This window comes from Phyllobates terribilis, unplaced genomic scaffold (genome assembly GCF_046119375.1).
Source record: "Phyllobates terribilis strain yellow unplaced genomic scaffold, ASM4611937v1 Scaffold_5__5_contigs__length_657084704, whole genome shotgun sequence".
Taxonomy (NCBI): domain Eukaryota; kingdom Metazoa; phylum Chordata; class Amphibia; order Anura; family Dendrobatidae; genus Phyllobates; species Phyllobates terribilis.
Window position 1 is genome coordinate 66421541 of NW_027362765.1, and position 12946 is coordinate 66434486.

Here is a 12946-nt window from a genome sequence, read left to right on the forward strand (position 1 = left end):
AAAGCCGTAAAAAATTATATAGAAAAACAGAAAAGATCATCTAATGTCTATGATATACTTTATCCTGTCATCTCTACCAAGTATAAAACATACACTGAATGGCCACATTGTGAGAAGATCCAGACAACATCTAATGTCTATGATCAGCTTTATCCTGTCATCTCCACCAAGTATAAAACATACACTGAATGGCCACATTGTGAGAAGATCCAGACAACATCTAATGTCTATGATCAGCTTTATCCTGTCATCTCCACCAAGTATAAAACATATACTGAATGGCCACATTGTGAGAAGATCCAGACAACATCTAATGTGTATGATCAGCTTTATCCTGTCATCTCCACCAGATATAAAACATACACTGAATGGCCACATTGTGAGAAGATCCAGACAACATCTAATGTCTATGATCAGCTTTATCCTGTCATCTCCACCAAGTATAAAACATACACTGAATGGCCACATTGTGAGAAGATCCAGACAACATCTAATGTCTATGATCAGCTTTATCCTGTCATCTCCACCAGATATAAAACATACACTGAATGGCCACATTGTGAGAAGATCCAGACATCTATTGTCTATGATCAGCTTTATCCTGTCATCTCCACCAGATATAAAACATACACTGAATGGCCACATTATTAGAGACACCCATCTAGTAGCACGTTGGGCCTCCATAACTGCAGCAATTTAGGGGGTCATAGATTCCACTAGGTGTTGAGATTGCTCCCCAGGAATAATGGCCCATACAGGATAGGTTCTTGTAGTTGCCGCAAATTAATGAAGGTGCTGAGATGTTCTGAACAACCAATTGTACCTTGTCCCAGAGATGCTTTATAGGGTTAGGATCTGAGAACTTTTTAAGGTGGGAAAACAAGGAAAACTCACAGTCATGTTCCTGGTGTAAAATAATGGAAGATCCTGGCACCTCCTGAAGTGAATTGCTGTAAGACTATTTTGTCCCCATGGCCTGTGGCTGTAAATATGGCTCTGTGAGACGCTGGATCTCTTCACCTGTATTTACAATTGGCGACGGTCGCAGATAGCTTAACTTAGCTGCAGGCACACACGTTGTGAAAAATCCAAAAGAGGGTTTATTTTCTTAGGCGAAAATTGTAGAATGCATGAAACAGCAGCAGGTAAAAAACTCTTTCTTCAGACAGGCTGAAAGCACATGAGCTTCCTATGGGGCCAAGATGGAGAATGAGGCGAAGCAGGAATAAGAAAGAGATAGTGACATCACAGCCAACAGAGGGAGACAGGGAGAGGGAAGGGACAAACTTCAGGGAAAGTGAAGCTTACAGCTATGCAATACACAGCAAACCCAAAAACACATGGAAATAGAAGAAATGCAATACAGCAATTAAAATGTCCAGAATAACTTGTAAATGTCCCAATCATGGGACAGAATACTCCCCGTCTGAAATCTTTAGATTTCAATGATTCTATGACATGATGTCTTCTGGGGATGTCTTTGTTGACTTGAAAGACAAAAAAGAAAACAAGCATGCAACAATAACAGTTGTAGTCAATTGGTGTAGTCCAATCTTCATTTGGAGGCCTGAAGTCCTCAACAGCAGGATAGGTCAAGTCCAAATGAAAAACCCATCTTCGGATTGGGGAAGCCGCAACATGCAAACACTCCCACTAACCCAACAATCCGCTGGAAAAAGTTCCAATGTTCCAGCACAGCTGGAGGATATATGGCAGTAAGCTCCCCGTCATAAGCTGAGTCCAGAAACAATGTCCTTCATGTGATGTCATCCTTTGGTAAAAGCAGTACAAGTTCAGTGACTGGACGGAAGAAAATACGAGTTGAACCACCTTTCGTAACCTTGACTTCTACCTTACGGGTCTTCCCATTGTTGCTTGGTGTAACCTTGGTGATAGGGCCCATTGGCGGGTCATTGCGATGGACTTCTTTGTCCTTAAGGAGGATGAGGTCTCCCTCTTGGAGATTAGGTTTTGTAGTCTGCCACTTGTGACGGCTTTGAAGCAAGTGCAAGTATTCAGTCTTCCAGCGGTGCCAAAAGACATTAGACAAGTGTTGTACCTGTATCTACTGACGTCTGTAAATGTCCCCACCCACAAACTTCCCAGGAGGGATTGCGGCAGCTCCAACCTTCTGAGTAAGAAGTGTAGCAGTAGTAAGGATCATTGGCGCATCAGGGTCCGACGATACTGGTACCAATGGTCTTGCGTTTATCACGGCACACACTTCAGCCAGGAAGGTAACCAGGACTTCGTGGGTGAGAGGTAACTTATGATCTATCAACATCGAATCAAGGATTCTTCGAGCAATGCCACTCATACGTTCCCAGGATCCTCCCATATGCGATTAATGAAGAGGGTTGAACATCCAAGTGCACCCGTTGTCAGTCAAAAAGTTGTCTAACTGTAGTTCCTTGCATGCTGTAGCATCGGTTTCTCTGCCTCCTGCCGGGCAGAGACGCCGTTCCCCTCACCGCCGTGGTCCTGGTCCGGTGTCTTCCCGCTCCCCTGCCGCTGTGGCACGCACCGCGCGCAGCTTCCCGGGCACTGTACTTCGGGAGCACGTGCTCCCTCCCTCTTAAAGGGGCCGTGCGCGCTGTCCTAAAGAGTCCCCGGCCAATGGCCGGAGGACTTCTCCTATATTAGGCACCTCCTCCAAAATGGAGGTGCCTGTGCAATTTTGTTGTTCCGTGTGCTAACACTTGCTTCAGCCCTCAGGTCCCGCTGCCAGTCAGTCCTGCCTGCCAGTCTGTCTATAGTTCTGCCTGCCAGTTACCTGCCGTGCCCGCCTACCTGGTGGCACCTGCCAGTTATCTGCCATGCCCGCCAGCCTACCTACCTGGAGCACCTGCCAGTAACCTGCCGTGCCCGCCAGCCTGCCTACCTGGAGCACCTGCCAGTTACCTGCCGTGCCTGCCTACCTGGAGCACCTGTCTGGCCGTCCGCCGTGCCCGCCAGTTTGCCTACCCGGAGCACCTGTCTGGCCGTCTGCCGTGCCCGCCAGCTTGCTTACCCGGAGCACCTGTCTGGCCGTCCGCCGTGCCCGCCAGCTTGCCTACCCGGAGCACCTGTCTGGCCATCCGCCGTGCCCGCCAGCTTGCCTACCCGGAGCACCTGTCTGGCCGTGAGCCGTGCCCGCCTGCTTGCCTACCCGGAGCACCTGTCTGGCCGTCCGCCGTGCCCGCCTGCTTGCCTACCCGGAGCACCTGTCTGGCTGTCCGCCTGCTTGCCTACCCGGAGCACCTGTCTGGCTGTCCGTCGTGCCCGCCTGCTTGCCTACCCGAAGCACCGGTCTGCCTTCCTGCCGTGCTCATCCGCTGTACCGGTCAGTTTCTGTCATCTGACCCATGGGAGTCACCTGCTCTCACACAAGGTCGGTCCCAGAGTGGCACCTGGTTCACCTGCCCAGTCCTTCCCTGGTTCACGGAGTCGACTAAGCCGCCGTGTGACCTGGGTTAGGCCGAGTAGGCACTTAGTCACGCTCCTCTGGTCCCTCCTTGCACCGAAGCACAGAGGTTCCACCACCCGGACCCGTAACACACGCTCCCACAAAGTTAATGCCACAGTCAGATCTGAGTTGCTTAGCAGGTCCCCCGAGAGAAAAGAATCTTCTGGGGGCATTGATGAAGCAAGAGGAATCCATGGATTCAATTACCTCAATGTGAACTGCTCGGATGCTATGACAGGTGAACAGCAAGGCCCACCGCTTACTGTTTGCGGCTTCACCACGGGTCCTTCTTGTAATGACGGACCATGGGCCAAAAGCATCTACGCCGACATATGTGAATGGCTGGTCTGTGTTTAGCCGATCTGCTGGAAGATTTGCCATCTGTTGATGCTGTTGTTTTCCTCTTAATTTTTGACACTTAATGCATTTATGAAGCACTGAGGAGACACATCTCTTCATCCCCACGATCCATAGGTCGGTGGACCTTATGGCGCCTTCGGTAAACTGTCTTCTTTGGTGCTGCACTTGTTCATGATAGTGACGGACCAATAGCGTAGTAATGTAGTGCCGACATGGAATGATAGGATTCTGCTCCTTATCACTTAGATCAGACTTCTCTATATGACCACCCACATTTAACAGTCCGTGATGATCAACCACTGGGTTCAATTCAAGCAGTGAACTGTTCTTAGACAGGCTGGTACCCTTTGTGATACTGTCGATCTCATGACCATATTCTTCTTGTTCCACACAACGGATGATGAATTGCTCGGCGTGTCTGATGTCAGCAACAGTAGGGTGTCCTCTACACATATGCCAGCCACAACACTCTGATGTTTTGTCACTGGCAAAGGAATGAGCGATGTGAATAAGACGAGCTATGGCCCGCACAACCGCTGACCATCTTGAGAAACGTTCAATGCGGTGAGATCTTAATTTCAATTTTGGCATCACAGAAGTGTAGCGAGTAGAGATTATTTGTCTGATCTCTTAGTCAGACTCCGGTTCTACCAGCTCATAAGTGTTGTTTAAGTCCTTTGAACTGGAATCCTCATATAGGAGCCATGGAGGCGACAGCCACATGTTGTCATTGAGTTTAGACGCGGCTGTGAGTCTTGTCCCTCGGTCAACTGGGTTCAGGTCAGTAGAGATGTAGTGCCACGGCTCAGGGATAGAAAAGCTTCTGATACGCTCTACTCTATTGCTGACGTAGACGTAAAATTGTTTTGTTTGGTTGTAAATGTAACCAAGTACCACTTTACTGTCTGTGTAGAATGTAAATGAAACAATAGCAATGTCCATTTCGTTCTTTATAGCTTCAGCTAATTCCACTGCCAGTATGGCAGTACAAAGTTCGATTCTTGGTACAGAGTGAGGTTTCGGGGTTAGTTTTGCCTTACCGAGGACGAATCCGCAATGTACCTTGTTGTTGGCTTCCGAAGTCTTCAGGTAGGCTACTGCAGCTATGGCCTCTGTAGAAGATTCGGAGAAAATGTGGACTTCTCTTCTGGTGGTGACTGAAAGGGTGCCTAGGGAATAACAATGTGGGACTTGGAGATGCTCTAAGACATTCAGAGACTTCTTCCATGTCTCCCACCTTTGTTGTTTCTGGGATGGTAGCGGGAGTGGCCCAATCCGTGCTCTCAACGGTCAACTGTCTCAATAGTATCTTGCCTTGAATGGCGATGGGTGCAATAAACCCGAGAGGATCGTAGATGCTGTTCACAACAGATAGGACTCCTTGTTTAGTGAAAGGTTTTTCACAGGCTGACACCTGGAATGTGAACGTGTCCTGCTTAATATCCCAAAGCAGACCGAGGCTGCGTTGCATAGGAGGAAGGTTAGAACCCAGAACAAAATCCCTTACGCTAGCTGCGTGATCCTCTGATGGAAATGCTTTCATTACCTTCTTACTGTTGGAGATGATCTTGTGGAGTCTAAGGTTTGCTGTCGACAGCATTTCCTGTGTCCTAGAGAGCAGATCAATTGTCTCTTCGCTTGTGGGCAGAGACTTAAGCCCATAATCTACGTAGAAGTTTCTTTCCACAAATAGACGAGCATCAGGTCCATACTCTCTCTCGCCTTCCTGTGCTGTAAGTCTTAGTCCGTAGATTGCCACGGCAGGCGAGGGGCTGTTCCCGAAGACGTGCACTTTCATCCTGTAGCCTATGACCTCGTTGCGGACGTCATTGTCCTTGTGCCATAGGAACCTGAGGTAGTTTCTGCTGTCTTCCCTCACGATAAAACAATGAAACATTTTTTGAATATAGGCCATTACTGCAACAGGTTCTTGTCTGGAGCGAATCAGTACTCCTATAATGTTGTTGTTTAGATTAGGCCCAGTGAGCCTATTGAGAGAGATGCCTTCATACAGAGCACTGGAGTCAAACACCACTCTAATCTGGTTGGGTTTTCGAGGGTGGTAGACAGCCAAAGGATGGGAGATACCAGCATTCTTCTACTTCCTTTTGCGGAGGTGCGGGTTCTGCGTGACCTCTGTCAAAGATATTCTGCATGAAGTCGACAAAATGTTTCTCCATCTCCGGCCTTTTCTTTAAGGTGCATTTTAGAGATGAAAATCTTCAACAAGCGATGACGAGGTTATCAGGTAACCTGGTTCTTGCAGAACGAAAAGGTAAAGGTGCTACCCAGCTATCTGAATCGTCTTGGGCGAATTCCTTTTCCATAATCTTTATGAATTCTTTGTCCTCTCTTGCAGGTGCTAACTGGTTGTCTTCTCTTGTAGAACTGAACACTGTTGACCCGAGGTCGTCATCACGGGACAGGAACATGTTCGTGTAGTCAAAGGTTTCTTGCTGCCACTTACTGTCGCTTATCTTCTCTTTCACCCAGTAATGATGTGGGCATGGTTGAAAGTAAGTGCTGCTACCGTTTGGTAGGACATGAGTCTTAAATGAGGAAATCCTCTTAGGTTTCTTCATCTTTGCTATACAGACATTGCCTATGATAACCCAGCCTAGATCAAAGCATTGAGCAAATGGAGCATCATGTGGCCCGTTGATTTGCTGATGTACCTTGTGTAGCCGCAGAATGTCTCTGCTGAGCAGAATCAAGATGTTTGCGCTCTTGTCAAGAGCTGGTATCTTGTTTGCCAAAGTCCTTAAATGAGGGTGATGGAGTGCAGCCTCTGGAGTTGGGACTTCCTCTCTGTTGCACGGTATCTGGTTACATTCGACCAGAGTAGGTAGGGGTATCTCCACATTGTTCTCAAGAGAAGACACCATGAGTCCATTGGCTTTTCTCCCAGAGACCTCTGTAACACCACTACAGGTGCCCAAGGTGTAAGGGTGAGCATTTCCCTTTAAAGTCAAATAGATCAAAGAGTTATGACCGTGCGAGTGATCGGTTGCTCTGATCGTCCAGGATAACATACACCTTTACGGTTTTCTCTGGTTGACCCTTGGGATACACGTTCACCAGGAATATCTTCGCACACGAGTTATCCCAGAGGCCTTCTCCGCAGACTTCTGTACATGAAGAAGATATTGTGATAGGACTCACTGTTTGATCAGCATCCTCCCCGCCTTGCCTTGTGGTGGGGGAAGGCGTAAGCTGTGCAGCGTTAGATTGGGATGCATGGAGTGCTTGCACATGATCCTCTCTGCCACATTCCAAACACTTAATAGGGATTTTACAGTCCTTAGCAAAGTGTTCAGTAGAAGCGCAACACCTGTAACATAACCCAAAGTTCTTTAGAAGCTCTTTGCATTCTGGAGCGGTTTCTTTCTGAAGCCGATGCACTTCTTTAAAGGGATGTGGTTTCTTATGAATGGGACACATGCGATTTGGATTTTGAACCTGCACACCTTTGTTGCTCTTGTCTTGTGATCATGTAGGTGTGGGAAGAACATCAGACTTCTTGATGTACATTGGAGCTCGGCGATTCCTGTAGTTAACACGTGGACTCTCGTGTTTAGGAGATAAAACAGGGTCACTGGGTTCTCCATGGGAAAAATTTGGGTCAGTCTTACACTCAGCAATATTTTCAATAAACTCACAGAAATAGGAAAATGGAGGGAAGGAGACTTGGTTTTCCCTTTTGTATTTTGATTCAAGCACGGCCCACCTATCTCGGATATTGGATGGTAGCTGTAACATACCTGGCGGCGTCCTTGCATAGTGGTCCATCTCCCACTGTGCAAGAGCGCGCACTTGATCTCCTGTCCAGAATGTCTCTCTGGCTTCCCTCCATGCTGTCTGTTTGTGTCTGTTTCTGCTGCTTAAGGGCGGCGCCCGATCACTTCCTGCTTTTTGTACCTGCTGTGGGTCACACCCCTTGTGCGTCCTCAGCCTATTGCTGTCTGTCACCTGGTATATAGCTCAGCTGCTTCCATCTATCCCTGCCTGAGCATAGTGTTTCATTCAGTGTGTGCTTGCACTCTGAAGGTGCCAGGTCCCGTTCTGTGTTCTCTTGTCTGCCTATCCTGGAGGCTGTATTTCCAGGCCTGTCTGAACACGCTCCTAGCCTGTTCCTCCCGCCTTCTAGGGGCCGATTACCTAGACCCGTTCCTGTATCTTGTCTGACCTGTCTGAACACGCTCCTAGCCTGTTCCTCCTGCCTTCTAGGGGCCGATTACCTAGACCTGCTCCTGTATCTTGTCTGTCCTGTCTGAACACGCACCTTGCCTGTTCGTCCTGCCTCTCTGGGGGCCGTATTCCCAGACCCGCTCCTGTATTCCGCTGCAGTGTCGGTCTCCTCCGTACACTCAGTTCCAGTCTGAACTCTCTCCTATCCTTTACCTGTTTTGCCTCTATGTCCGTTCCCTTCCTTTTTCTGCAGAGTCTGAACTCGTACCTAACTCCTGCTTGTTGTCTCTGTACTCCCGTTTGTGAGTTTGTGGTCCACTCGCTACTTCTCTGCTAGTACCCTGTGGGTGTCTGGCTCTGCCTTTCCCTTCCTGTCTGTTCCGTGTGAACAGAGCCCTGTCCCCCCTACTCAGCCTAGCCTGCTCTGACTCCTTTGCTCACCGCTCCGGCGGTTCTAGTCTGCTCTTACTCCTTTGCTTACCGCTCCGGCGGTTCTAGCCTGCCCTGCTTCTGCCCACTGCTCCGGCAGTCCTGTCCTGCCCTGCTTCTGCCCGCTGCTCCGGCAGTCCTGTCCTGCTTCTGCCCGCTGCTCCGGCAGTCCTGTCCTGCCCTGCTTCTGCCCGCTGCTCCGGCAGTCCTGTCCTGCCCTGCTTCTGCCCGCTGCTCCGGCAGTCCAGTCCTGCCCTGCTTCTGCCCGCTGCTCCGGCAGTCCAGTCCTGCCCTGCTTCTGCCCGCTGCTCCGGCAGTCCAGTCCTGCCCTGCTTCTGCCCGCTGCTCCGGCAGTCCAGTCCTGCCCTGCTTCTGCCCGCTGCTCCGGCAGTCCTGTCCTGCCCTGCTTCTGCCCGCTGCTCCGGCAGTCCTGTCCTGCCCTGCTTCTGCCCGCTGCTCCGGCAGTCCTGTCCTGCTTCTGCCCGCTGCTCCGGCAGTCCTGTCCTGCCCTGCTTCTGCCCGCTGCTCCGGCAGTCCTGTCCTGCCCTGCTTCTGCCCGCTGCTCCGGCAGTCCTGTCCTGCCCTGCTTCTGCCCGCTGCTCCGGAAGTCCTGTCCTGCCCTGCTTGTGCTCGCTGCTCCTGCAGCCCCGTCCTGCTCTGTTCTTGCCCACCGCTTCGGGCGTTCCCTCTCTGCTGTGGTTGTCTACCGCATCTGCGGTTCTGTGACCCAGTCTGTACTGGGTCTTAACCTTTCTGTGCTCCAGCCCGTCCTTTCGGCCAGTACCTCCCTGCCTGCATACTCGCCTGTATCCACCCATCTGCATACCTGCCGTGTTTGCTTATATCCACCAGTCTGTGCCAGCCTAACCTGCCTGTTCCTGAGTCCCAGTGTGTACTGGGTCCTATCCCGCCTGTGTTCCTACCTGCTAGTGCCTCCCTGTCTGCACTCTAGCTGCGCTTGCCTTTACCCGCCTGCCTGCATACCAGTCGTGCCTGCCTATACCCTCCAGTCTGTGCGCCAGCCTAACCAGCCTGATCCAGTAATCCCTGTGTGGGTCAACCCCCGTGTCCGGAGTTTGACCTGGAGTAGCACCTGGTCCCTCTGCCCGGTTTCTCCCTGGTGCACTGGCGTCGTATGCCGTCGTGCCATCTTGGTCGGATCGGCCAGATACTTAGTCACGCCCCTCCAGGCACTCTCCGGTTCATGGTCCAGTGGAATCACTACAATCACACGCACACGCCGCTCAGCCCGGGCGTGTGCATAACAGCATGCTCAGGCCATGGTTCCCGTTGAGCCCCACGGCCTTCGCTCTCTGAGAAGTTTTCCAGCGAATACATGCATTAAAATAAATAAATAAATATTTTTTTTTTCCCTTTAGCTGAGTTCCAGGCGAATTACTCACCCATCCAGATGGATCTATCTGCTCTCGTTCCCGCGGATCCGCTACGTTATTATGGGGATCCTAGACAAAGTCGTGCATTTGTGGAGCAATGCATGCTACACTTCAAGTTCTACCCTCTATGTTTTCCCACCGATCGGGTTAAGGTGGCATTCATTATGTCTTACCTGGCGGGTGATGCCTTGGAATGGATCAACCCCCTATATGAAACACAGGATCCGATCCTCCTGGACCTAATGGCCTTCCTGGTGGCCTTTCTAATGGTCTTCGATGATCCTAACCCGGAGGCTCCTGCTGAAGCTTCACTTCCCAATATCCCGGAGCAGCCCCAATGGGTAATGTGTGTGGGTAGCGCAATAGTCCTCCAGCCCAATGAGACTACTGCCCACCCAGAATCCTCACAGGGTGACTACGCTTTCCGGAATACTTCTCCCAACCTCAAGAGGCAGTCCAGACGTGCTAGACGTAGAGGCAAGCCGTCACGCCAGGGTCTGTCCTCCCTGAGACCTCCTGACCCCAACCTTGAAGTCCCTACTGAAGCTTCATCTCCCTGTATCCCGGAGAAGCCCCAACGGGTAATCTGCGTGGGTAGTGCACCAGTTCTCCTGCCCGAAGAGACTTCTGCCCATCCAGACTCCACACAGGAGAACTTCCTGCACCCGGCATCAGATGCTTCACCCACTTTAACCGGTGTGCATGTCCAAGGATGCTCCAAAGCTGTGGTTACCTCAGAGTCTGTGCACCTCTACTACCTGGCGGAGGACCCCCTGTTGCCTCCTGAATCCTCCGGGATACCACTCGATGACAAATGGAGAGAGAATTCTCTACACCCGGTAATCGATACTTTGTCCGCTTCGTCCTGTGAGCCTGACAATGGGTACCCCAAAGTGGTAGTTACCCCCGAGTCTCTACACTCCTCCGACCAGGCGGAGGACCTCCAGTTGTCTCCTGAACCCTTCGGGGTGCTACCTGGTAGCGAAAGGATAGAGACTCTCCTATACTCTGTACCTGATACCTCGCTCGCTTCGTCCAGTGAGTCCAACCTAGTGTACTCCGAAGCAGAGGTTACTCCCGAGTCTCTACACCCCTCCGACCAGGCGGAGGACCTCCAGTTGTCTCCTGAACCCTTCGGGGTGCTACCTGGTAGCGAAAGGACAGAGACTCTCCTATACTCTGTACCTGATACCTCGCTCGCTTCGTCCAGTGAGTCCAACCTAGTGTACTCTGAAGCAGTGGTTACTCCCGAGTCTCTACACTCCTCTGACCAGGCGGAGGACCTCCAGTTGTCTCCAGAACCCTTCGGGGTGCCACCTGGTGGTAAATGGACAGAGACTTTCCTATATCCTGGATCTGATACCTCGCTTGCTTCGTCCAGTGAGTCCGACCTAGTGTACTCTGAAGCAGAGGTTACCCGTGAGTCTCTACACCCCTCTGACCAGGCGGAGGACCGCCAGTTGTCTCCAGAAACCTTCGGGGTGCCACCTGGTGGAGAATGGACAGAGACTTTCCTATACTCGGTACCCGATACCTCGCCTGCTTCGTCCAGTGAGTCCGACCTAGTGTACTCTGAAGCAGATGTTTTCTCTGAGCCTCTGCACTCTTCTGACCCGGCGGAGGACCTCCAGTTGTTTCCTGAATCCTCCGGGGTACCACCAGAAAACAAAGAGACAGTGACTTTTCCTCATTATGTACCTGATAACCCGTCTATTTCTTCCTGTGAGCTTGACAAGATGTACCTCGAAGCAGAGATTACTCCCAAGTCTCTGTCCCCCTCCAACCCGGTGGAGGACTTCCAGTTGTCTCCTGTACCCTCTGGGGTGCCACCTGAAAATATGTGGAGAGAGACTTCCTTGTGTGCTGTTCCTGGTACTCCACCCGTTTCGTCTGTTGCTAAGGGTGGCTGGATGGGAGGTAGCATCCTAGCTACCCAGAGGAGACCAGTTTTTCCGGTGGACAGGGGAAGTGATCTCTTCGAAGTGAAGAATTGGCCCTCGAATTCCCTGCGGAAGATTCTGGCAGGCCTGAAGAAGAGGGGGCGTAAGGGGGGGGGTACTGTAACATACCTGGCGGCGTCCTTGCATAGTGGTCCATCTCCCACTGTGCAAGAGCGCGCACTTGATCTCCTGTCCAGAATGTCTCTCTGGCTTCCCTCCATGCTGTCTGTTTGTGTCTGTTTCTGCTGCTTAAGGGCGGCGCCCGATCACTTCCTGCTTTTTGTACCTGCTGTGGGTCACACCCCTTGTGCGTCCTCAGCCTATTGCTGTCTGTCACCTGGTATATAGCTCAGCTGCTTCCATCTATCCCTGCCTGAGCATAGTGTTTCATTCAGTGTGTGCTTGCGCTCTGAAGGTGCCAGGTCCCGTTCTGTGTTCTCTTGTCTGCCTATCCTGGAGGCTGTATTTCCAGGCCTGTCTGAACACGCTCCTAGCCTGTTCCTCCCGCCTTCTAGGGGCCGATTACCTAGACCCGTTCCTGTATCTTGTCTGACCTGTCTGAACACGCTCCTAGCCTGTTCCTCCTGCCTTCTAGGGGCCGATTACCTAGACCTGCTCCTGTATCTTGTCTGTCCTGTCTGAACACGCACCTTGCCTGTTCGTCCTGCCTCTCTGGGGGCCGTATTCCCAGACCCGCTCCTGTATTCCGCTGCAGTGTCGGTCTCCTCCGTACACTCAGTTCCAGTCTGAACTCTCTCCTATCCTTTACCTGTTTTGCCTCTATGTCCGTTCCCTTCCTTTTTCTGCAGAGTCTGAACTCGTACCTAACTCCTGCTTGTTGTCTCTGTACTCCCGTTTGTGAGTTTGTGGTCCACTCGCTACTTCTCTGCTAGTACCCTGTGGGTGTCTGGCTCTGCCTTTCCCTTCCTGTCTGTTCCGTGTGAACAGAGCCCTGTCCCCCCTACTCAGCCTAGCCTGCTCTGACTCCTTTGCTCACCGCTCCGGCGGTTCTAGTCTGCTCTTACTCCTTTGCTTACCGCTCCGGCGGTTCTAGCCTGCCCTGCTTCTGCCCACTGCTCCGGCAGTCCTGTCCTGCCCTGCTTCTGCCCGCTGCTCCGGCAGTCCTGTCCTGCCCTGCTTCTGCCCGCTGCTCCGGCAGTCCTGTCCTGCCCTGCTTCTGCCCGCTGCTC

The 12946-nt window shown here is 51.5% G+C and overlaps 3 protein-coding genes across 3 annotated transcripts in view; 1 reads left to right on the forward strand and 2 right to left on the reverse strand.

The window, feature by feature from the left end:
• The window catches only part of LOC141270719 (uncharacterized), a 477393-nt gene that overhangs the window by 391975 nt on the left and 72472 nt on the right, over positions 1-12946 (forward strand). The gene's annotated exons all lie outside the window — the stretch shown is intronic.
• LOC141270734 (uncharacterized) overlaps positions 1-12946 on the reverse strand; it is a 48483-nt gene that overhangs the window by 5898 nt on the left and 29639 nt on the right. The gene's annotated exons all lie outside the window — the stretch shown is intronic.
• LOC141270758 (uncharacterized) lies at positions 1707-4699 on the reverse strand. Its single transcript, XM_073680870.1, has 2 exons — positions 3287-4699; positions 1707-3240 (listed from the first exon to the last, which is right to left on the reverse strand). Exon 1 carries the CDS (start codon positions 4394-4396, stop codon positions 3470-3472), a length of 927 nt encoding a protein of 308 aa, XP_073536971.1. The 5' UTR covers positions 4397-4699; the 3' UTR covers positions 1707-3240; positions 3287-3469.